This window comes from Stenella coeruleoalba, assembly GCF_951394435.1.
Source record: "Stenella coeruleoalba genome assembly, chromosome: 1".
NCBI classification, from domain to species: Eukaryota; Metazoa; Chordata; class Mammalia; order Artiodactyla; family Delphinidae; genus Stenella; species Stenella coeruleoalba.
Window position 1 is genome coordinate 96,343,191 of NC_137169.1, and position 16,143 is coordinate 96,359,333.

Genomic DNA, 16,143 nt, shown 5'->3' on the forward strand with positions numbered 1-16,143 from the left:
ACGCACAGCAGATTGTTCTGATCAGATCCTGCTGCAGGCTGATACCTGTAGAGAGGCTCCGGGCTAAGGTACCTGGTGATTGTGGTTGCCGGAGGGACCCACCCTCACCCTGCTCCCCATCTCTAGTTTTTAATAAAACTCTTGACGTAAGCTGAGGAGAGATGGGGTAGCTGGACAAGCAACCACTGCACGTGCCTTAGGTTTTGTCCTCCATTTGAGAGCCTGGGGACAGGGCCCTACTGACTGGGGAGGGGGAGGGGCTTGTCCTGGCGGCCCAGGCAAGAGCACAGGCCTCCCCCTTGCACAACTCCTGGGGGCACCATCGGCTTCTGTAGCACAGGCACCGTAGCGGCCCCGGGGGAGGCTGAGGGCTGGAGGGGCCACAGACACAGAGTCCCACCTTGGAGCACCCTCCAGGACATGATGGAGTGTTCAGCTGACCCACTGTAAAGTTGAGTCCCAACAGAGAGCTACATTTCTTGTAGGGAATTCTGAGGTCTTTCAGGCAGGCTGGCTCTGTCCCAGTCACTCCAAAGCCCAAGACCCTGGCTGTGCCTGAGGTGGAAGGGGACAGTCCCTAAAGAATCACTGTCCCCCTTAGATGAGGAGAGCAGGGAAGTGTCACCTGCTTGTGTGGTCCGAGGCCTGGCCTGGGGAGGGCTGGCTAACCCCACAGACCAGGGTGGACAGTTGTCCCCATCTGCCAGACCTCCTAGCTTCATTACGTGTGTAACGGGATCTGGCCAGCCAGGTCTCCTTGAAGGTCCTTGTGGCTGGAGTCAGCCAGGAGGTCTGGGTCAAGCCCAGCAGGACGGGCATCCCTGCACGCTTCTGCTACAGAGGGACCTTGCCCAAGAATTCAGGTGGCACGTGCGAGGAGAACAGAGGCAGCTCCTTCCCTTAGTAATGGCAGAGCCGGATAATTTACATCCCTAGAAAGATGCAGGGCAACTGCCGGCCGGGGTGTATGTGGTTTAATTTTAAATCCTCCAACCTTCCCTTAATGAGGAGGTGCTTCAAAACAAGCAGAATGTTGGGATCCTTCAAAGGACTCATTTCCTTGGTGCTTTCTTTGTTTAAGGGAAAGCATGATACACGATGGGGAATTGCAGGAGTAGGGAGGGTTTTGCCTCCCCCGCCCACGTTGTGCAGACATTATCTGCTGTAAAACTGTCACTGAAGGATGGAGAACTGGCTCTTGGCTGTGGTGGCCTTCAGATAATGTCACTGCTGAGTGATGACCCAGGATTTGTTGGCACTGAGCAAACATCTCTAGGGCTCTGCTGCCAGAATCCTTAGCTGAGCCCGGCTGGTGCTCCTGCCTGGGATGCTGGTGTCCAGGGGCTCCATGGTAAGAGCTCTAGGCTTTTTTTCCCCCAAGCATTAATGTCCCTCTGAATCACCAAAGGTTTTGTAGAAATACAGAGAATGATTCAGTAGGTCTGGGGTGGGCCTGAGAGTCTGTGTTTCTGACAAGTTCCCATGATGCCACTGGCCCCAAAACTGCATTTTGAATGCAGGCGCTGGCTTCCTGGGTCCCACCAGGTGGTTTGACTAAATAGAACACAAGAGGGCTAGGACTTGGCTATACCCTGTGCTGCCCTGGGCAGGGAAGGCAGTGGAGGCTTCCAGATGTTCTTGAACATTCTAGGATCTGTGGTTATGAAAGGGGTCAATGTTGTCGTGGACGACCCCTTATTTGGGTTTGGTGTATGATGTTGCTTCTTTCGTCCCATTAGGCTTGCCTTTCTGATGATGCTCAGGTAAGAAGGCCAGTGGGGAAACTGAGTGTGCAGACCTCGAGCTCCTCAGCGGGCACCTCAATGGGGAGGAAAGCGAGCTCGATGTCCAAGGCCACTGAGCAGCCTCTGAGTGAATGACGGGGAGTTGATGAATTGATTGGGTCGTGTCCACTTGGGCTCCCCACCTCTCTGGCGTGGTCAGCTAATCCTCTCCTGCTCATCTGGTTTCAGAGGTCCCTGGATGAGAAGGAGCTGACAGCGGCCGAGTCCCACCTTCTCTGCGTGCTGGGGAGCAGGGCTGCGTCGCCCAGGTGGCCCAATGCCGAAGAACAGCAAGGTGACCCAGCGCGAGCACAGTAGTGAGCATGTCACGGAGTCGGTGGCCGACCTGCTGGCCCTTGAGGAGCCTGTGGACTATAAACAGAGCATCCTGAATGTGGCCGGAGAAGCAGGCGGCAAGCAGAAGGTGGCGGACGTGGAGGACCGGCCGGCCTGGAACAGCAAGCTGCAGTACATCTTGGCCCAGATCGGCTTCTCTGTGGGCCTTGGCAACATCTGGAGGTTCCCCTACCTGTGCCAGAAAAATGGAGGAGGTAAAAGGCAGCCCTGCTTGCCCTGGGGGTGCCCTGCCAATGGGCCGGGCTGAGGGGAGAAAAGAAACACCCCTTTGTGAGGCAGAACCAGAGCCCTCGTAGGTTGGAGCTCAGAACTCGAGTGAGACCCCCCAGGAAGAGCTAATGGCTAACAGCTCTCAAGAGGCTGCAGGCATGATGATAAGAATGTGGGCTCTGGCCCTAGACAGCCTGGGTTCAAATCCCAGTGCAGCCACTGGGACCCTGTGCAAGTTGCTTAATTTCTCTGTGCCTTGCTGTTCTGTGTTTGTAAAATGGGAATAATAGTAGTTCCTGCCTCACAGGATGGTTGGGAGAATTAAATGAGCTTTACATGTGGAACGCTTACCACTGTATCTGACACAGTAACGCTTGGCCATTGTTACTGAATGCGTATTACTGCTGGGCACTGTTGTGAGCACTTCCTGGATATTAGGCGGAAATACATGAAACTGCTGATATGTGAGTGTCTTGGAACAGCCAAAGCACCAATTTCATATGGTTCAACCATCATATCCTCCCAAAAAGCCTATGTGAGGAAGAACTATTCTCATCCTCACTTTAGAAACTGCAAAACAGGCACAGAGAGGTTAGATCACTTGCTCAAGTCACACAGCTAGTGATAAAGTCAGGATTCAAACCTGGACAGCTTGGCCCCAGAGCCTGAGCACTTAATCACTATACCCGCAGCCTCCCAGGTAGGAAGGGTCTTCACGCTGTCCCCTGAGTTTCAGTCCCCCCAGAGGATCCTGCCCGTGGTGTCAAACCCCTTCTACTCAATACTTCTAGCTCCCAGGGAGGGTAGAAGCCCACAGGCCTTATCCCCCAGCACCTGAATGCAGGCTAGAAAGTTCCAAAGGCAACTTGCTTTGAAACCGGGGGGAAACTAACCAAAAATAAGCAAGGCAAAACCCAATGGACTGAAAACAATGACACTTCCAAGCTCAGACCTCTGGTCCTGGGAAAGTGATTTGAGTCAGAAGAGAGCTTTTATGCCCCTGAGTCCCTGTGCCCTGGGACTGCCACACTCCAGCCTGAAGGTGTGGCTGCCGCTTTGCAGGCATTTTAACCCTGCTGCCTCCCTCGCTGCCCCGTGGGACTCTCCTCCCAGTGATGGAGCCCTATTCAGGGACCCTCCCTCCTCTCTGGGACACCCTCCCTGGTCCAGAAAGCAGAGTCTGGCTGGAGGCTTCCCCTCCTTTGCGGTTTCTAGTGAAGGGCAGGGAGTGAGAATGCCCGCCTGACTTAGGCCAGAAACTTCCATCTCGCCACCAGGGCACAGTCTATTCCCCCTATGCTCTCTTTGCTTTGAAGGATCTTTTTTTTCTCCCCCAATCAATAATTGCCGAGCAGAGCTTTCAGTCTGTATGGCAGGGCCAGGCCCAGGTGGCTGAGTTGATATAAGACCAGCCCAAAGCAAAGATACAAATGGAAGTGTGTGGTTCCCTTAAGTGCTGTGAGATGGTAAGAGCTCAGAGTACCCGAAACAACTTTGTACTCCGGCTGGCAACCTGCAACCTTGTCCTTTGTGGCCGAGATAATCAGTCTGCCTGAGCACTGGTGCTGAATCACAGAGTCCTTCTCCCCACTGCACGTTCTGCCCGCGCCGCCGCTCCCCCGGGCAGCGTTCTCGCCAAAGTCTGTTAGTTTCCAGTGTCACCAGACAGTTGCCACGGCACCAGACATCACGAACAACCCCTGGAAGAAAAGCGTTGTCGGGTCTCAGGACTCTGAGCTCCCCATCCCATGTTCCTACCTTCATTTTCCCATCCTTTCTGACTCCTGGAATCCCTCTTTATCTCTACCTTTAACTCTCCAGTATTTTACCGTTTTTATAGTAAGTCATCTTAAATGTATTTTGGAAGGAGGCAAATTATCACAGGAAGGAGATGATTGGTCTGAGAGTCAAAACTCTGGCTTTGAGCCCTGGGTGATCCAGTCAAAATTACTTAATTTTGGATGGAAACTCTGGAACTCTGCCCAGCTCTGCCAGATGTTGACAGTTTATTCTGCATCCTCTCAGTTTGCTTTTTTTTTTCTCTTTGTTTTTATGAGAAGGAGGCAAATGGTCATCAGGTGCTTGCTATGGGTAAGTCACTCATTTAATCCTCACAACAGCCCTGTGCAGTAGGTATACAGTTGAAGCATATGAAATGGCCATTTTCATAAGTCAAAAATGATCAAATATCAGCAATTTCATATGGTTCTACTTAATATTTTCATCCTCTTTACATAGACGGCAGAACAGTGGCACAGAGAGATCAAGCAATTTGCCCAAAGTCACACAGCTAGTAAGTGGCAGAGCCAGAATTCAGGCCCAGGAGGTCTGGCTCCGTGGTCTGGATCTTAACCCCTACTCAGTGTGCATCTCAACAGGTTGAGATCGAGATGGTCTTTCAAGGCCCAGGAGTAACCTTGGGGTTTGCAAGAAGCGAGACATGTATGGACATGTCACACAGCCTCCCGGGTTTTGTATTTCACCCGCAAGTCCTCAGGTCGGGCAAGATGTGCAGGGAGATGTGTCCCTGTCCTTTCCTGCAGATCACTTCTCTCCTCTTCTGCATCCCTGAGCCAGAGACCAAGAGACAGAACTAGGTTAAAAGACAGAGCCAGGGGTCCTTCAGGCCCTCCTCCTTTTAGGATCGTGATACAGCAGGTTGTTAGTGACAAGTGGAATTTATGTGTGCACGTGACCCTGTGCACCTGTGTGTTTAATGTATTAGATGCTGTTATATGAGGGGTGGGAGGTTGCTCACCTGGAAGCCTCTCCTGATTAGCTCCATGGACTCACACCCCTCCCTCAGGACACACGTGCTCAGTTGGCCGTGTGTGATGTGTGTGCGTGCACTGACATTGCTCGTGTGAACCTGAAGGTCCCGCAGCTCTCTTGGGATAGCGTCTGTGCCTTCTGTTGCCCTGATAGCCCCACTGCACACACCTGGTACAGAGTAGATAACAGCTGACTGTTGCCAAGTGCCGGGTCGTGCGCCCCGGAGATGCCCGACCCCCTGGACTCATTGGCAGTTTGGGCACATGTTGGGGGGACAGGTGTCCACGGAATATGTCAGGAGGTGGCTGTGTCTGTCTCTGCGTCTAGCCTCGTGAGAGGGAGGCATTGCCATACATCTGGATCCTCCTTTAGTGTTTCGGGTCAGGGGAGCCAAGGGCTGGAAGGAGGTCTGGGCGGCCAGCGTGTGGTAGGTCGCACGTGTGAGCCAGACCGTTCCTGGAGGAGCACAGGGACTGGTGACGGTTTGAGGATGATTGGAGATGTGGCCAATGCTATGGGACCTGGCTGCCACCCCTCCCTTACCCTGCTGCTGTGCTCCAGACACCCTCCGACATCCCTCCCTCCTCCCCAGGTGCCTACCTGGTGCCCTACCTGGTGCTGCTGATCATCATTGGGATCCCGCTCTTCTTCCTGGAGCTGGCTGTGGGCCAGAGGATCCGCCGTGGCAGCATCGGCGTGTGGCACTATGTGTGCCCCCGCCTGGGCGGCATCGGCTTCTCCAGCTGCATAGTGAGTCGGGGGCTGGTGGCGGGCACTAGCCAGGAGGCAGAGGGGCTGCTCTTGGGCACAGGGTTTACAGACCAGAGTCCTGGGTGGGGGTGAGGGCAGGGAGGGAGACTCTCATCATGAGAATTGCGTCCAGCTGGTGTCTCAGGGCCACATATTTCCTAAACCGAAAGTCGGCACCACTCTCTGATGGTCTAATATTTGGGATTATTATGAAGGAGGGAAGCCCTGGGACATCTCCACCAGAGTTCTCTGGGGACATGTGGACAACCTCAGATTCCCCTTTCTGCCTACCAGCCCCTCAGCTCTCTGTGAGGAAGGCCCGTCCTTTTTCCTGGGTTAAAGAGTATTTTATTTGGGTAAGTGGGTGGCACGAGAAAAGGCAGCCCTGGGGTATGGCGTCTCCTTGCCAGTTTGCTGTGCGCATGAGCAGACCGGAGAAGGACTCAGGAGCCTGGGGCTGACCCACGAGGGGTGAGGCTTTGGAACAGTGGGAGACAGGGAGACCCCACTGGCCTGGATGGGGAACTCCATGAGAGCTCCAGGCTGATCCACGGGGCAGCAGATGAGGCCCTGCTTAGCTCTCTAGGTGAGGAAACCGAGCCTCCCTTAAGGGCAAAGCCCGCAGGTGCCCATGCTCACACCTGGGATAAAAACTGGAATCTGCTTCTGGAAGGGACTGAGGCTCTGTCAGCCCCGGCAGCAGGGCCAGTCCAAACCTGCCTCACTCAGCGCCTGGGAGAGATCACCTCTACACAGGTTGACATGGCTGGGGCTGGCCAGGGTGTATACGCATGAGTGTGAGTGGTCTGCCCCTTGGACTAAAGACATCCAAGTTAAGATGGTGGGTGTCTCTCCTTCTGTATTCCACATAAGGTGCGCCGTAGGAGTGTCTGCTTGTGCATACCCGGGCTTGGGTGAAATTAATAAAGCGAGGGGCTCTCAGCTCTCACACTGCCCGGCAGTGTCACTGATGCATCATGTAGTCGGGCCCCTGGAGGTAGAAGGGATCTCTTGACATCCAAAGTGGATGCAGCAGATCTCTGCATATAAAAGCATTGCTTTCAGAGAAACCCCTCGGACCCTCAGTCAGAATGCATGTGCTCCTGTTTTCAATACAGTTCTACCAAGGTTGGTTATCATGTTTCCAAGAACGAGAAGTGATGTCTTTCTAGAGGCAGACTGCTGACAGTACCAAAGAGAAAGTAGCATCCCGAGAGAAGGAAAGACACGGGAAGCCAATAAGAAGCATTTCCAAAACCTCAAAAAGCACAGCCGTCTGGGGCCGTTTACTGTAGCTGCAGTAGCTGTACATGCCTCCATCGCCCTGGAGGGCAGCTCTGGAATTGTAATCCTGAGTCATCAGGAAATGATGGGGAAGTGCTTCAAGCATCTTAGAAGAATTTCAAACTGGAGAGGATTAACATTTTAAGAGTTTACTGCTTAAAGGAGAGAACTTTAATATCTGAAACATTCCTCTGTGGATTCCCCAAATAGCAGATGAGTGGAGGATTAGGAACAGGCCCCCAGCTGCCACTGTCCCAGCATCCCATCCCTTCTCCTCCTCCTCCAAGGCTGTGCATGGGGAGGGGGCGGGGGTGGAGTTGCCTGTAGCCTCTGTGACCCCCATGGACCCCCGTCTGCAGGTCTGCCTCTTCGTTGGGCTGTACTATAATGTGATCATCGGGTGGAGCATCTTCTATTTCTTCAAGTCTTTCCAGTACCCGCTGCCCTGGAGTGAGTGCCCTGTCGCCAGGAATGGGACCGCGGCAGGCAAGTATGGTTCTTCTGAGGAACCCTCCTGGGGATTCCAGCCAGTGCTGTCCCAGGAAGGAGCTGAAGGAGCCTAAGGGGCTAAGGCACAGATTTGGGATTTCATTGACTTGCTGTGCCACCTTGGATAAGCCACCTGCCCTCTCTGATGCTCATTTCCCCTTCTGATGGTCTCTTGCCAGCCTATCCCACAGAGTTCTTACAGGGATTGAATGAAATAGTGAGTGTAGGTATAACTCTGGAGACTGTGACTTTCGTTTAGTTATTATTAACTACCCTATGTTACTCTAATACCATCCTATCTGGAAACAACCTTAATTTGCATGCCAGTCCCCTAAAGGTCTGGCTGACTTATCCCACCCACAGATGGGTAAACTGAGGCCCAGAAACAACTTTCCCATGGTCACACCACTGATTTAACCAGGGATGAAGGATGAGAATGCAGGTCTCCAGCTCCTCACTCAGAACCGTTCCCAAGGAACTTGAGGCCAGTTCTGCCTCATCCTTCCTGCCCTCCACGGATGGATGCGGGCAGGGGGATGCCATGAGTGGGAATTCGGTCAGATCAGTATATCCTGAAGCCTCCCAGCCCCCTTGAGAGCCCAGGAGTCCTCAGGGTCTGCCAGATCCTGGCTAACCCAGAACGATATCATTCTTCCCTGCTGCCCTGGGTGGGGGTCAAGCGGAGGAGGTGGTCCCACAGGCCCCTCCGCCGAGGCCCTGTGGCCTTTGCTGCCGTTTCAGTGGTGGAGCCGGAGTGTGAGAAGAGCTCGGCCACTACCTACTTCTGGTACCGAGAGGCACTGGACATCTCCAACTCCATCTCAGAGAGCGGGGGCCTCAACTGGAAGATGACCCTGTGCCTCCTCGTGGCCTGGGGCATCGTGGGCATGGCCGTCGTCAAGGGCATCCAGTCCTCGGGGAAGGTGAGCGGTTGCGGGGGGCACCCACACTTACACGGGGGAGGGGATGCCGCAGAAAAGTGTGGGAGGCAGGGGTGGAGAACTCTGGGTCGCCCCTGCAGGGTTCTTTGGGTGGGCCTGGCCTCTGGATGGCTCAGGATGAGGACACAGGCCTCTGAGGAGGTGATGGGAGCATCATAGCCACAGTATTGTTCCCTGTGGACAGCCCGCCAGGGATGGGCTTGTGGAAAATCACTGCCTTGACCCCAGCTGCCTCCGTGCTCACATAACTCCGGGTTGCTCCCACAGACTTTAAAGAGAAGGAAAACCAGGAGTACTGAGCTAGGACATTCGGCTAGCCCCTAGCCCCTCAGCTTCCCTAGCAAGAGCCCTAGAAGAGCCTGCTCAGCAATTTTTGGTGAAAACCAACAGCTCAATGTATCTACAACTAATGAGCTCTGGGAACGGGTGGGTGCTGTGAGTGAAGGGGGCTTTGGGGGCCTCTGAGGGAGCAGACCAGCCAGGCCCCACACACACCTTCTCCCAGTAGGTCAGATTCCCTTCAAATAAGGGCCCTTTCTTCTTTGTCATGTGTACCAGTATTCGTGGACTGCCAGGGCTGGAAAAGATATTAAAGATCCTATAGCCCAATCCACCCATTTTACAGATGAAGAAACTGAGGTTCCAGAGGTGGGGGGAAATATCTCACCTGAGATCAGGCAGCCAGTCAGCCCCAGGGCTGGAACTAGAATCCTGGCTGTCTGTCTGTCTGAGGCTCCAGGCTCTTTGGTGGATTTGACGAGCAGGGAAGCTAAGCCCTGGAAAGGTGGCGTGGTCTCAGCCACCACTTCTTCTGTCTCCAAAGGCCAAAATAGTAGCTGGCACATCGTGGCACTGATCAGGCACTGCCACCTGTATGAATGCATTTGGGCCACAACAATCTTAGGAGTTAGGAGTTATTTTACCCACTTTATATATGAGGAAAGGGAGGCACCCCGAAGTTAAATAAATAGCTCAAGGTCATGTGGTTGGAAAATGGCAGTCAGGATCAGAACTCAGGTGGTCTAGCTCTGGACTTGCGTGCTTTTAACCTTTACACCATCCTCCCTGAGCAGCCTTCTTGGTTTGTTTCAGTGCAGCCAACTTTTTGTAAGCATCTCCTTTGTGGGAGGCTCTGTGCCAGGCCCATGGAGATATAGAAATGTTCAAGAAATGCATGTGCTAGGAAGTAGCATTTAATTTATAATCACAAGAGGCAGGACCTTCTTCTGATGCTTTTGCTTGGGAGCCGTGCCTATAACCTCCTGGATGCCTTCTGTAAAAGGGGCTCTAAGGACAGGGGAGATCTTTAGGGGGTCCACTGGAGTCAGGGACAGAAAAGCAGGCATGAGATATGAACAAATGAAGAGAGGAGAGAAAAGGGTTCCTCACCCCCTTGGGGGCCCTTGGGGGCGCGGAGGCTGCGAGCCCAGCCCCACCAGCCCTTGAAAGGAGGAAACAAGCCTCAGGCACAGCCATGCTGACTCCAGCTCGTCTGTGTGGCTGCTTCTGCCTTGGCTCGATGCCAGACGTGCAGTGGGTTTGGCCCCGTGCCCAGGGGTCCCGGGGCTCTGCTTTCTGCTGCCATCAGAGGAGGCGCGTGTACCCCAGCTGCGAGCAGGGAGGCGGATGCCAGCTGCAGGAGGGGCTCTGGCCCACAGTGGGTCCCTGTCCTCTCTTGCAGGTGATGTATTTCAGCTCCCTCTTTCCCTACGTGGTGCTGGCCTGCTTCCTGGTCCGGGGGCTGCTGCTGCGGGGGGCCGTCGATGGCATCCTACACATGTTCACTCCCAAGGTAAGGCCCTCGGGCTCCCCAGGAACACGGACAGCTCTTCTGGGCCTCGTCTGCTTCACGCAGTTTAACGCTGCCTGAGGACGTGCTGTGTGGCGGGCACTGTGGTGGGCGCTGGAGGGAGGCACCAGGGAGGCTGCCCGTGTGGTTCCAGGGAGAGGGACAGGGCAGGGACACCACATCAGTATGGGTGAAATCAGAAGAACCTTCAGGGAGGAGATGATATCCGAAACGAGCCTCAGGGAGCAGATAGGATTTCAGTGGGTGGCAGTAGGACGTTGCAGTCAAAGGAACTGTATGAGCAACAGTGTGGAAAAGCACTGGGCGTGCTTGGGGCCATGGTGTGAAGTCAGTTTTGGCTCGGGTGGGGGGGGTAGAGCACGGTTTCATTGAGTAGATTTGTGACAGCAGGAACCACGGAGATGCCTAAGAGAAGAAGCTCCCTGGGAATCCCAACTTGTACCCCAATCGGGGGAATGAGGTTACGATCTTATTAAAGATAAAAGACCACGTGGATAGAGATTTTTACCCTTACCAAAGCTATCCACATCTCTCATTAGATCCTCCCGGTAGCCCAGTGAGGGATGAGCAGGACCATGGTGCACGGTGTCCTGAAGGTGGACACCTATACTCCTTAGGAAAATGGAAACAGCCAGTTTCCTAAGCATGGTCTCTGCCCACCAGGTAGCCCTGCCTCTCTGTTGCCCTCCAGACCACTGGGCACAACTAGCATGAGCCAGTCCACTGAGGAATAAGAGAATTTCAGATGCAGAAACGGCATGCCCTTCAATGTAACCCTAAGCAAAGTACATTAGTCGCCCCAGCAGGCAGGCTGGGAAGTCCACCTCCAAATGCCAAAAGATCAGTAAGCAGCATCGGGGGCCTGGTGAGGCTCCAGTCCACAGGCACAGGGTCAGAACCCTGCCAGGCCAGCTTAAGGCCCTCAACACTGTCCCTCAGTAGTGCCATCTCACTCATGTGTGCGCACACACACACACCCATACACACATACACACACATACACACACGCATTAATGCTTACACAGAAGGTTCATACAAATGGCACAGGGAGAAGAATCCAGATCTCGTGGGGTTTGAAATCCCTGTTCCCTCCCAATGGCCCTGCTCTGCAGCTGCAAACAGCCCCTGATGTTTGGGGCTGGCGAAGGTGGGTAGCAACGGGCAGGGCATAGATCCCTCCATATCCACTGGACAGAGCATAAAGGGCCCTCAGCGTTCTTGGATGTAACATCCGAGGTTTCTACGTGAACAAGCGCGGACGTCCGCTGTATGGAGCACTTAGTGAATCTTCCGAGGCATGAATGTGACTACCGAGCCACTTGGCTGGGGCAGGGTTGTTGTGAACATGTGATGTCTGACAAAGAAGAGAAAAATGCAAACCTGATTTCTTTGGGGGAAAACAGCCGTGAGACGAAAGCCGATGGTTTTTATGAATGAATTCAACTGTATTTCTAGAACCGTGATCAGTCTAATGTGTTCACTTGAGTCTTTCCGTTATACTTTATTGAGCTTTATGAGAAAATTATATACTCTGGAGATGTTAATAAACATGGAGATTCACACAGGTCTCCAAATGGTCCCCTGGGTGGTGCTAAGAGAGCCTGGTACGTAACTCAGAAGCCAGTGGAACCGATTCATAAGATCAGTTGCCAGTCCCAGCACACACAATACCGCTCCCCTTCTGATTCAGACACTCTTTAAAACATTTTTTTAAGTGAAACATCTCAGACATATAAACACACATATAATAATATAATAACCATTCTTAAGAAATAAAATATTACAGGTGTCATAAAAGTGCCCGTGTAGCCAGCCCTCATCCCATTCTCTTCCCTTCCCTAAAATAACCACTCTCTTGAATTTGGGGTTTAACCTGCTAATACATTTTTAAAATTTTGTAATACATATGTGTGTATACTTAAACAAGATATAGCATTATGTGCGTACTTTTAATCTTTTTTGTATCATATGCAACCTTCTGCAACTTGCTTTTATTTTTGCTAATCACTCTTTTTTGAGATTTTAGCTATATTGATATATGGAGGTCTAGTGCATCCATTTTCATGGCTGTATTGTATTCCACTGTGGCACTAAACTAAAATTTATTTATTCATTCTCTAGTTGATGGTCATTTAAGTTGTGTCCAGTTCTCACCATTGCTAATAAACATTATGACACAGGTCTTCATGTGCACACATTTCTCTCGGGCGTATATGTTTTGGAGTGGAATTGCCATCTTAAAGGGTATACGTGTCTTCAGTTTTACTAGGTGTTGGCCGAGTTGCTCTCCAAAGTGGCTGCATCTATCGATATTAACACTCCCACCAGTTGTATATGAGAGTCCCAGTTGCTCCACATGTATTACATTGCAATTTTTGCCAATCAGGTGGATGCAAAAAGGTTGATGTACACTTTGAATAACAGGGGCACTCCTTTCCCAAAGCTTTTCCTGGATGTTCAGGAAACAGTGTGGTTCCACTTTAGCATTTGCAGAGGCCCCGAGTCTTCATGAGGTGAAACTTAAATCAAATCCAGAAGGCCCTAGAGGAGCCAGGTCACCAAGAACCAGCAGGTGTGGTCCCTGGTCCATCTAGCTCTTGTGACCTTCAGGTATGGATAGAGCCTATGGGGCCCATCTTGAGACCTTGTCCACGGAGCAGTGCCGTGGGACAGCTCCTGCCCTTGACCCTGGAGGGATGTATTGAGCAGGGAAGGGGAGGCTTGAGGGCTTCAGAGGCCAAACCCCTCCATCAGGGATCTCCTTCACAGCCTGTGTCACCATTTGTTTTAGGCAGGTGAGGCCCAGTAGTGATGGCTGGGGTGAAGTTCCTGTTTACAAATCCTTCCAAGTCATCTGCAAAAAGTGTGGACCTACTCTCAGACACAAATGTCTGACTGTCCATACATGGCAGGCTACTGTTGCAGAGCTGGGACTGTTTCAGCATGGGCTTGGTGAGATATGAGGAACCCGGGAGCCTTTTCAAGTCCTGGCTCTAGTATAGTGCTGTAGAGTGCCAGGGTCGCTGCACACAGCTGCCCAGCCTGTGCACTGCTCCATTCATATTGACTGAAATGTAAATGACATCACCAGGGGTCATGCCACTTGGCAGCCATGGGACAGTCCAAGCAGATTTTTGTCCAGGGCATCTCAGAATCCACCTGAAGGAAGCATAGGCCCTCCGTGGGTATGCTGAATAACCAGGAAGATGTCCCCTGCTATAAAATCTTCCAACATCAGAAATAATCCAAGCTAGAGGACCTGGGCTCTCAGTCCATGCCTTCAAGCGGTTATTAAGTGTGATGAATGCAGTGTGGCCAGGATACCATGATGACCCACTAGCACTTTTTTTTTTTTTTTTTGTGGTACGCGGGCCTCTCACTGCTGTGGCCTCTCCCATTGCGGAGCACAGGCTCCGGACGCGCAGGCTCAGCGGCCATGGCTCACGGGCCCAGCCGCTCCGTGGCATGTGGGATCTTCCCGGACCGGGACACGAACCCGTGTCCCGAAACCGTGTCCCCTGCATCGGCAGGCAGACTCTCAACCACTGCGCCACCAGGGAAGCCCCCACTAGCACTTTTGATGGGGACAGTAGCTCATGTTAATGGCTAACGAACTTCTTGAATTCCTTGGGCTACTTTCTGGATTCTTCTTTCCATCCAGTTAAAAACCCGAGTCACTATGGAGTCCCATACAACTAACCATGTGCTTTGCTCAGTATAAAATGGATTATGGTAGATTTTGTAACCGCCGAAACTTCCAGGGAATATTTATCAAAATTACAACTGTTCACGTCCCTGGGCCCAGCAATTCCACTTCTAGGTATTTGTCCTACAGATGTACTCACCCACAGACAAAATGATCTGTGCATACTATTGGTCATTGCAGCATTTGTTTTAGTAGCCAAAGAGTGAAAACAACCTGAATGACCATCATTTATTTATTTCTTCATTCAGTGAAGGCTCATTGAATTCCTGTTATGTTCTGGCGCTGTTGTGGGTTCTGGGATCCAGCAGATAAACTTCCTGGCCGTGTTGGAGCTTATATTTTAGTAAAAGGAGACAGATAGTGTAAGACAAAGGAGTTGTTGGATGGTGTTACTAAGGAGAAAAATAAAGCAGAGAAAGAAGGATTCGGGGCACTGGGGAGAGTGTTGCTTACTAGTGTGCTCAAGGAAGGCCTCCCCGAGAAAGTGATATTTGAGTGAAGACTTGATGGAGGTGAGGGGGCAGGCCATGTGGAGAGTTGGATAGTATCCCATTCTAAACAGAGAGAACAATAAATGAAGAGCCCTTAAGTTTGTACGTGTCTGTCATTCTCAAAGAGGCTGTTGTGGCTGGAGTGGGAGGGGAGAAAGATAGGACCTGTGGCCACGGGGCCCATGGGGAGCCAGAGCAGGAGGGTCCTGTAGGCCAGGTAAGGACTCTGGTGTTTCCTTGGGGTGAAATGGGGGCCACTGGACAGTTCTGAGCAGAGGAGTGACATGATCTGACTCCCGTCTTCTGAGGATCACTCTGGTTGCCACTGAGAGTCTGAGGGAGCAAGGGTAGACTAGGGAGAAGCCTCCATCCAGATGCTAGAATTCATCCAGGTGGGAGGGGACTGGCTGGAGCCCAGGTGATGTCAATGGAAGTGATGAGACGTGGTCAGATTGAGGCTATATTCAGAAAGCAGAGTCAACAGGATTTGCTGCTGGATTGGATGTGAGACGTGAGAGAGAGGGTGACAAGGGTGACTGCAAGGCCTTTTGCCTGAGCAACCAGGAGGATGTGGTTGGGGGGAACAGGTTTGGTGAGGAAGACCGAGAGTACTGATTTGAACGTGGCGGGTCTAAAACATCTAAGAGATATCAAGTGGAGAAGCTGAGTAGGTGGTGGAATAGATGAGTCTGGAGGTCATGTGGAAGTATAAATTTGGGAGTCTGAGAATTTAAAGTCGTGGACTGGTTACAATCACATAGTGAACATAGAGAAGAGGACTAAACACTGAACACTGGGGTCCCAGTGTTTAGAGGTTGGGGGAGAGATCGCCAATGAGGGCAGAGGAGAAATGAGAGAGAGAGAGAGAGAGAGAGAGAGAGAGAGAGAGAGAGAGAGAGAGAGAGAGAGAGAGATAGAGAGGTCCATCCCAGAGGCCAAGTGGAGAAAGTGCTGTAAGAAGGAGGGAATGGTCAGCCAAGTCCAAAGCTTCCGAGGGGTCAGTGATGAGGACTGAGAAATGGCCAATGTGCTTGGCAGCAGCGGGGTCACTGGCACCTCAGCAAGAGCTGTTTCGGTGGCATGCTGGGGACAAAGTCTAGTAACAGTGGGTTCAAGGGAAAATGGGAGGGGAGGAACTGGAGGCGAGCAATAAAGACCACTGATTTTCAGGAGTTTTGCTGTAAGGGGAGCAGAGGAACAGGAAATGGGGTGGTAACCAGAGAGGACCATGGGATCAAAGGTGTTATTTAAGAATTTTATATCATGATAAAAATAATCCATCATACTTTGCTGGTGGGAATGTAAAATGGTGCAGCCGCTTTGGAACAGTCTCGCAGTTCCTCAAAAGGTTACACAGAGTTAGTGTATGACCCGGCAACTCCACTCCTAGGCGCACATCCAAGAGAACTGAAAACATATGTTCAAAAATTTGTGCGCAAGCGTTCATAGCAGCATTGTTCATAAGAGCCAAAAGTAGACACAACTCAAATGTCCATCAACTGATGAATGGAAAAATAAAAGGTAGTGTGTTCATACGATGGAATATTAG

The 16,143-nt window shown here is 51.9% G+C and overlaps 1 protein-coding gene across 1 annotated transcript in view; it reads left to right on the forward strand.

The window, feature by feature from the left end:
* The window catches only part of SLC6A17 (solute carrier family 6 member 17), a gene marked incomplete at its 3' end in the record, with an annotated part of 49,051 nt that overhangs the window by 15,799 nt on the left and 17,109 nt on the right, over positions 1–16,143 (forward strand). The window contains exons 2-6 of the mRNA XM_079923882.1: positions 1,974–2,335; positions 5,716–5,873; positions 7,517–7,643; positions 8,388–8,569; positions 10,269–10,379. Coding sequence (XP_079780008.1) covers positions 2,062–2,335; positions 5,716–5,873; positions 7,517–7,643; positions 8,388–8,569; positions 10,269–10,379 — 852 coding nt within the window. The 5' untranslated portion in view covers positions 1,974–2,061. The remainder of the gene's footprint in view (positions 1–1,973; positions 2,336–5,715; positions 5,874–7,516; positions 7,644–8,387; positions 8,570–10,268; positions 10,380–16,143) is intronic.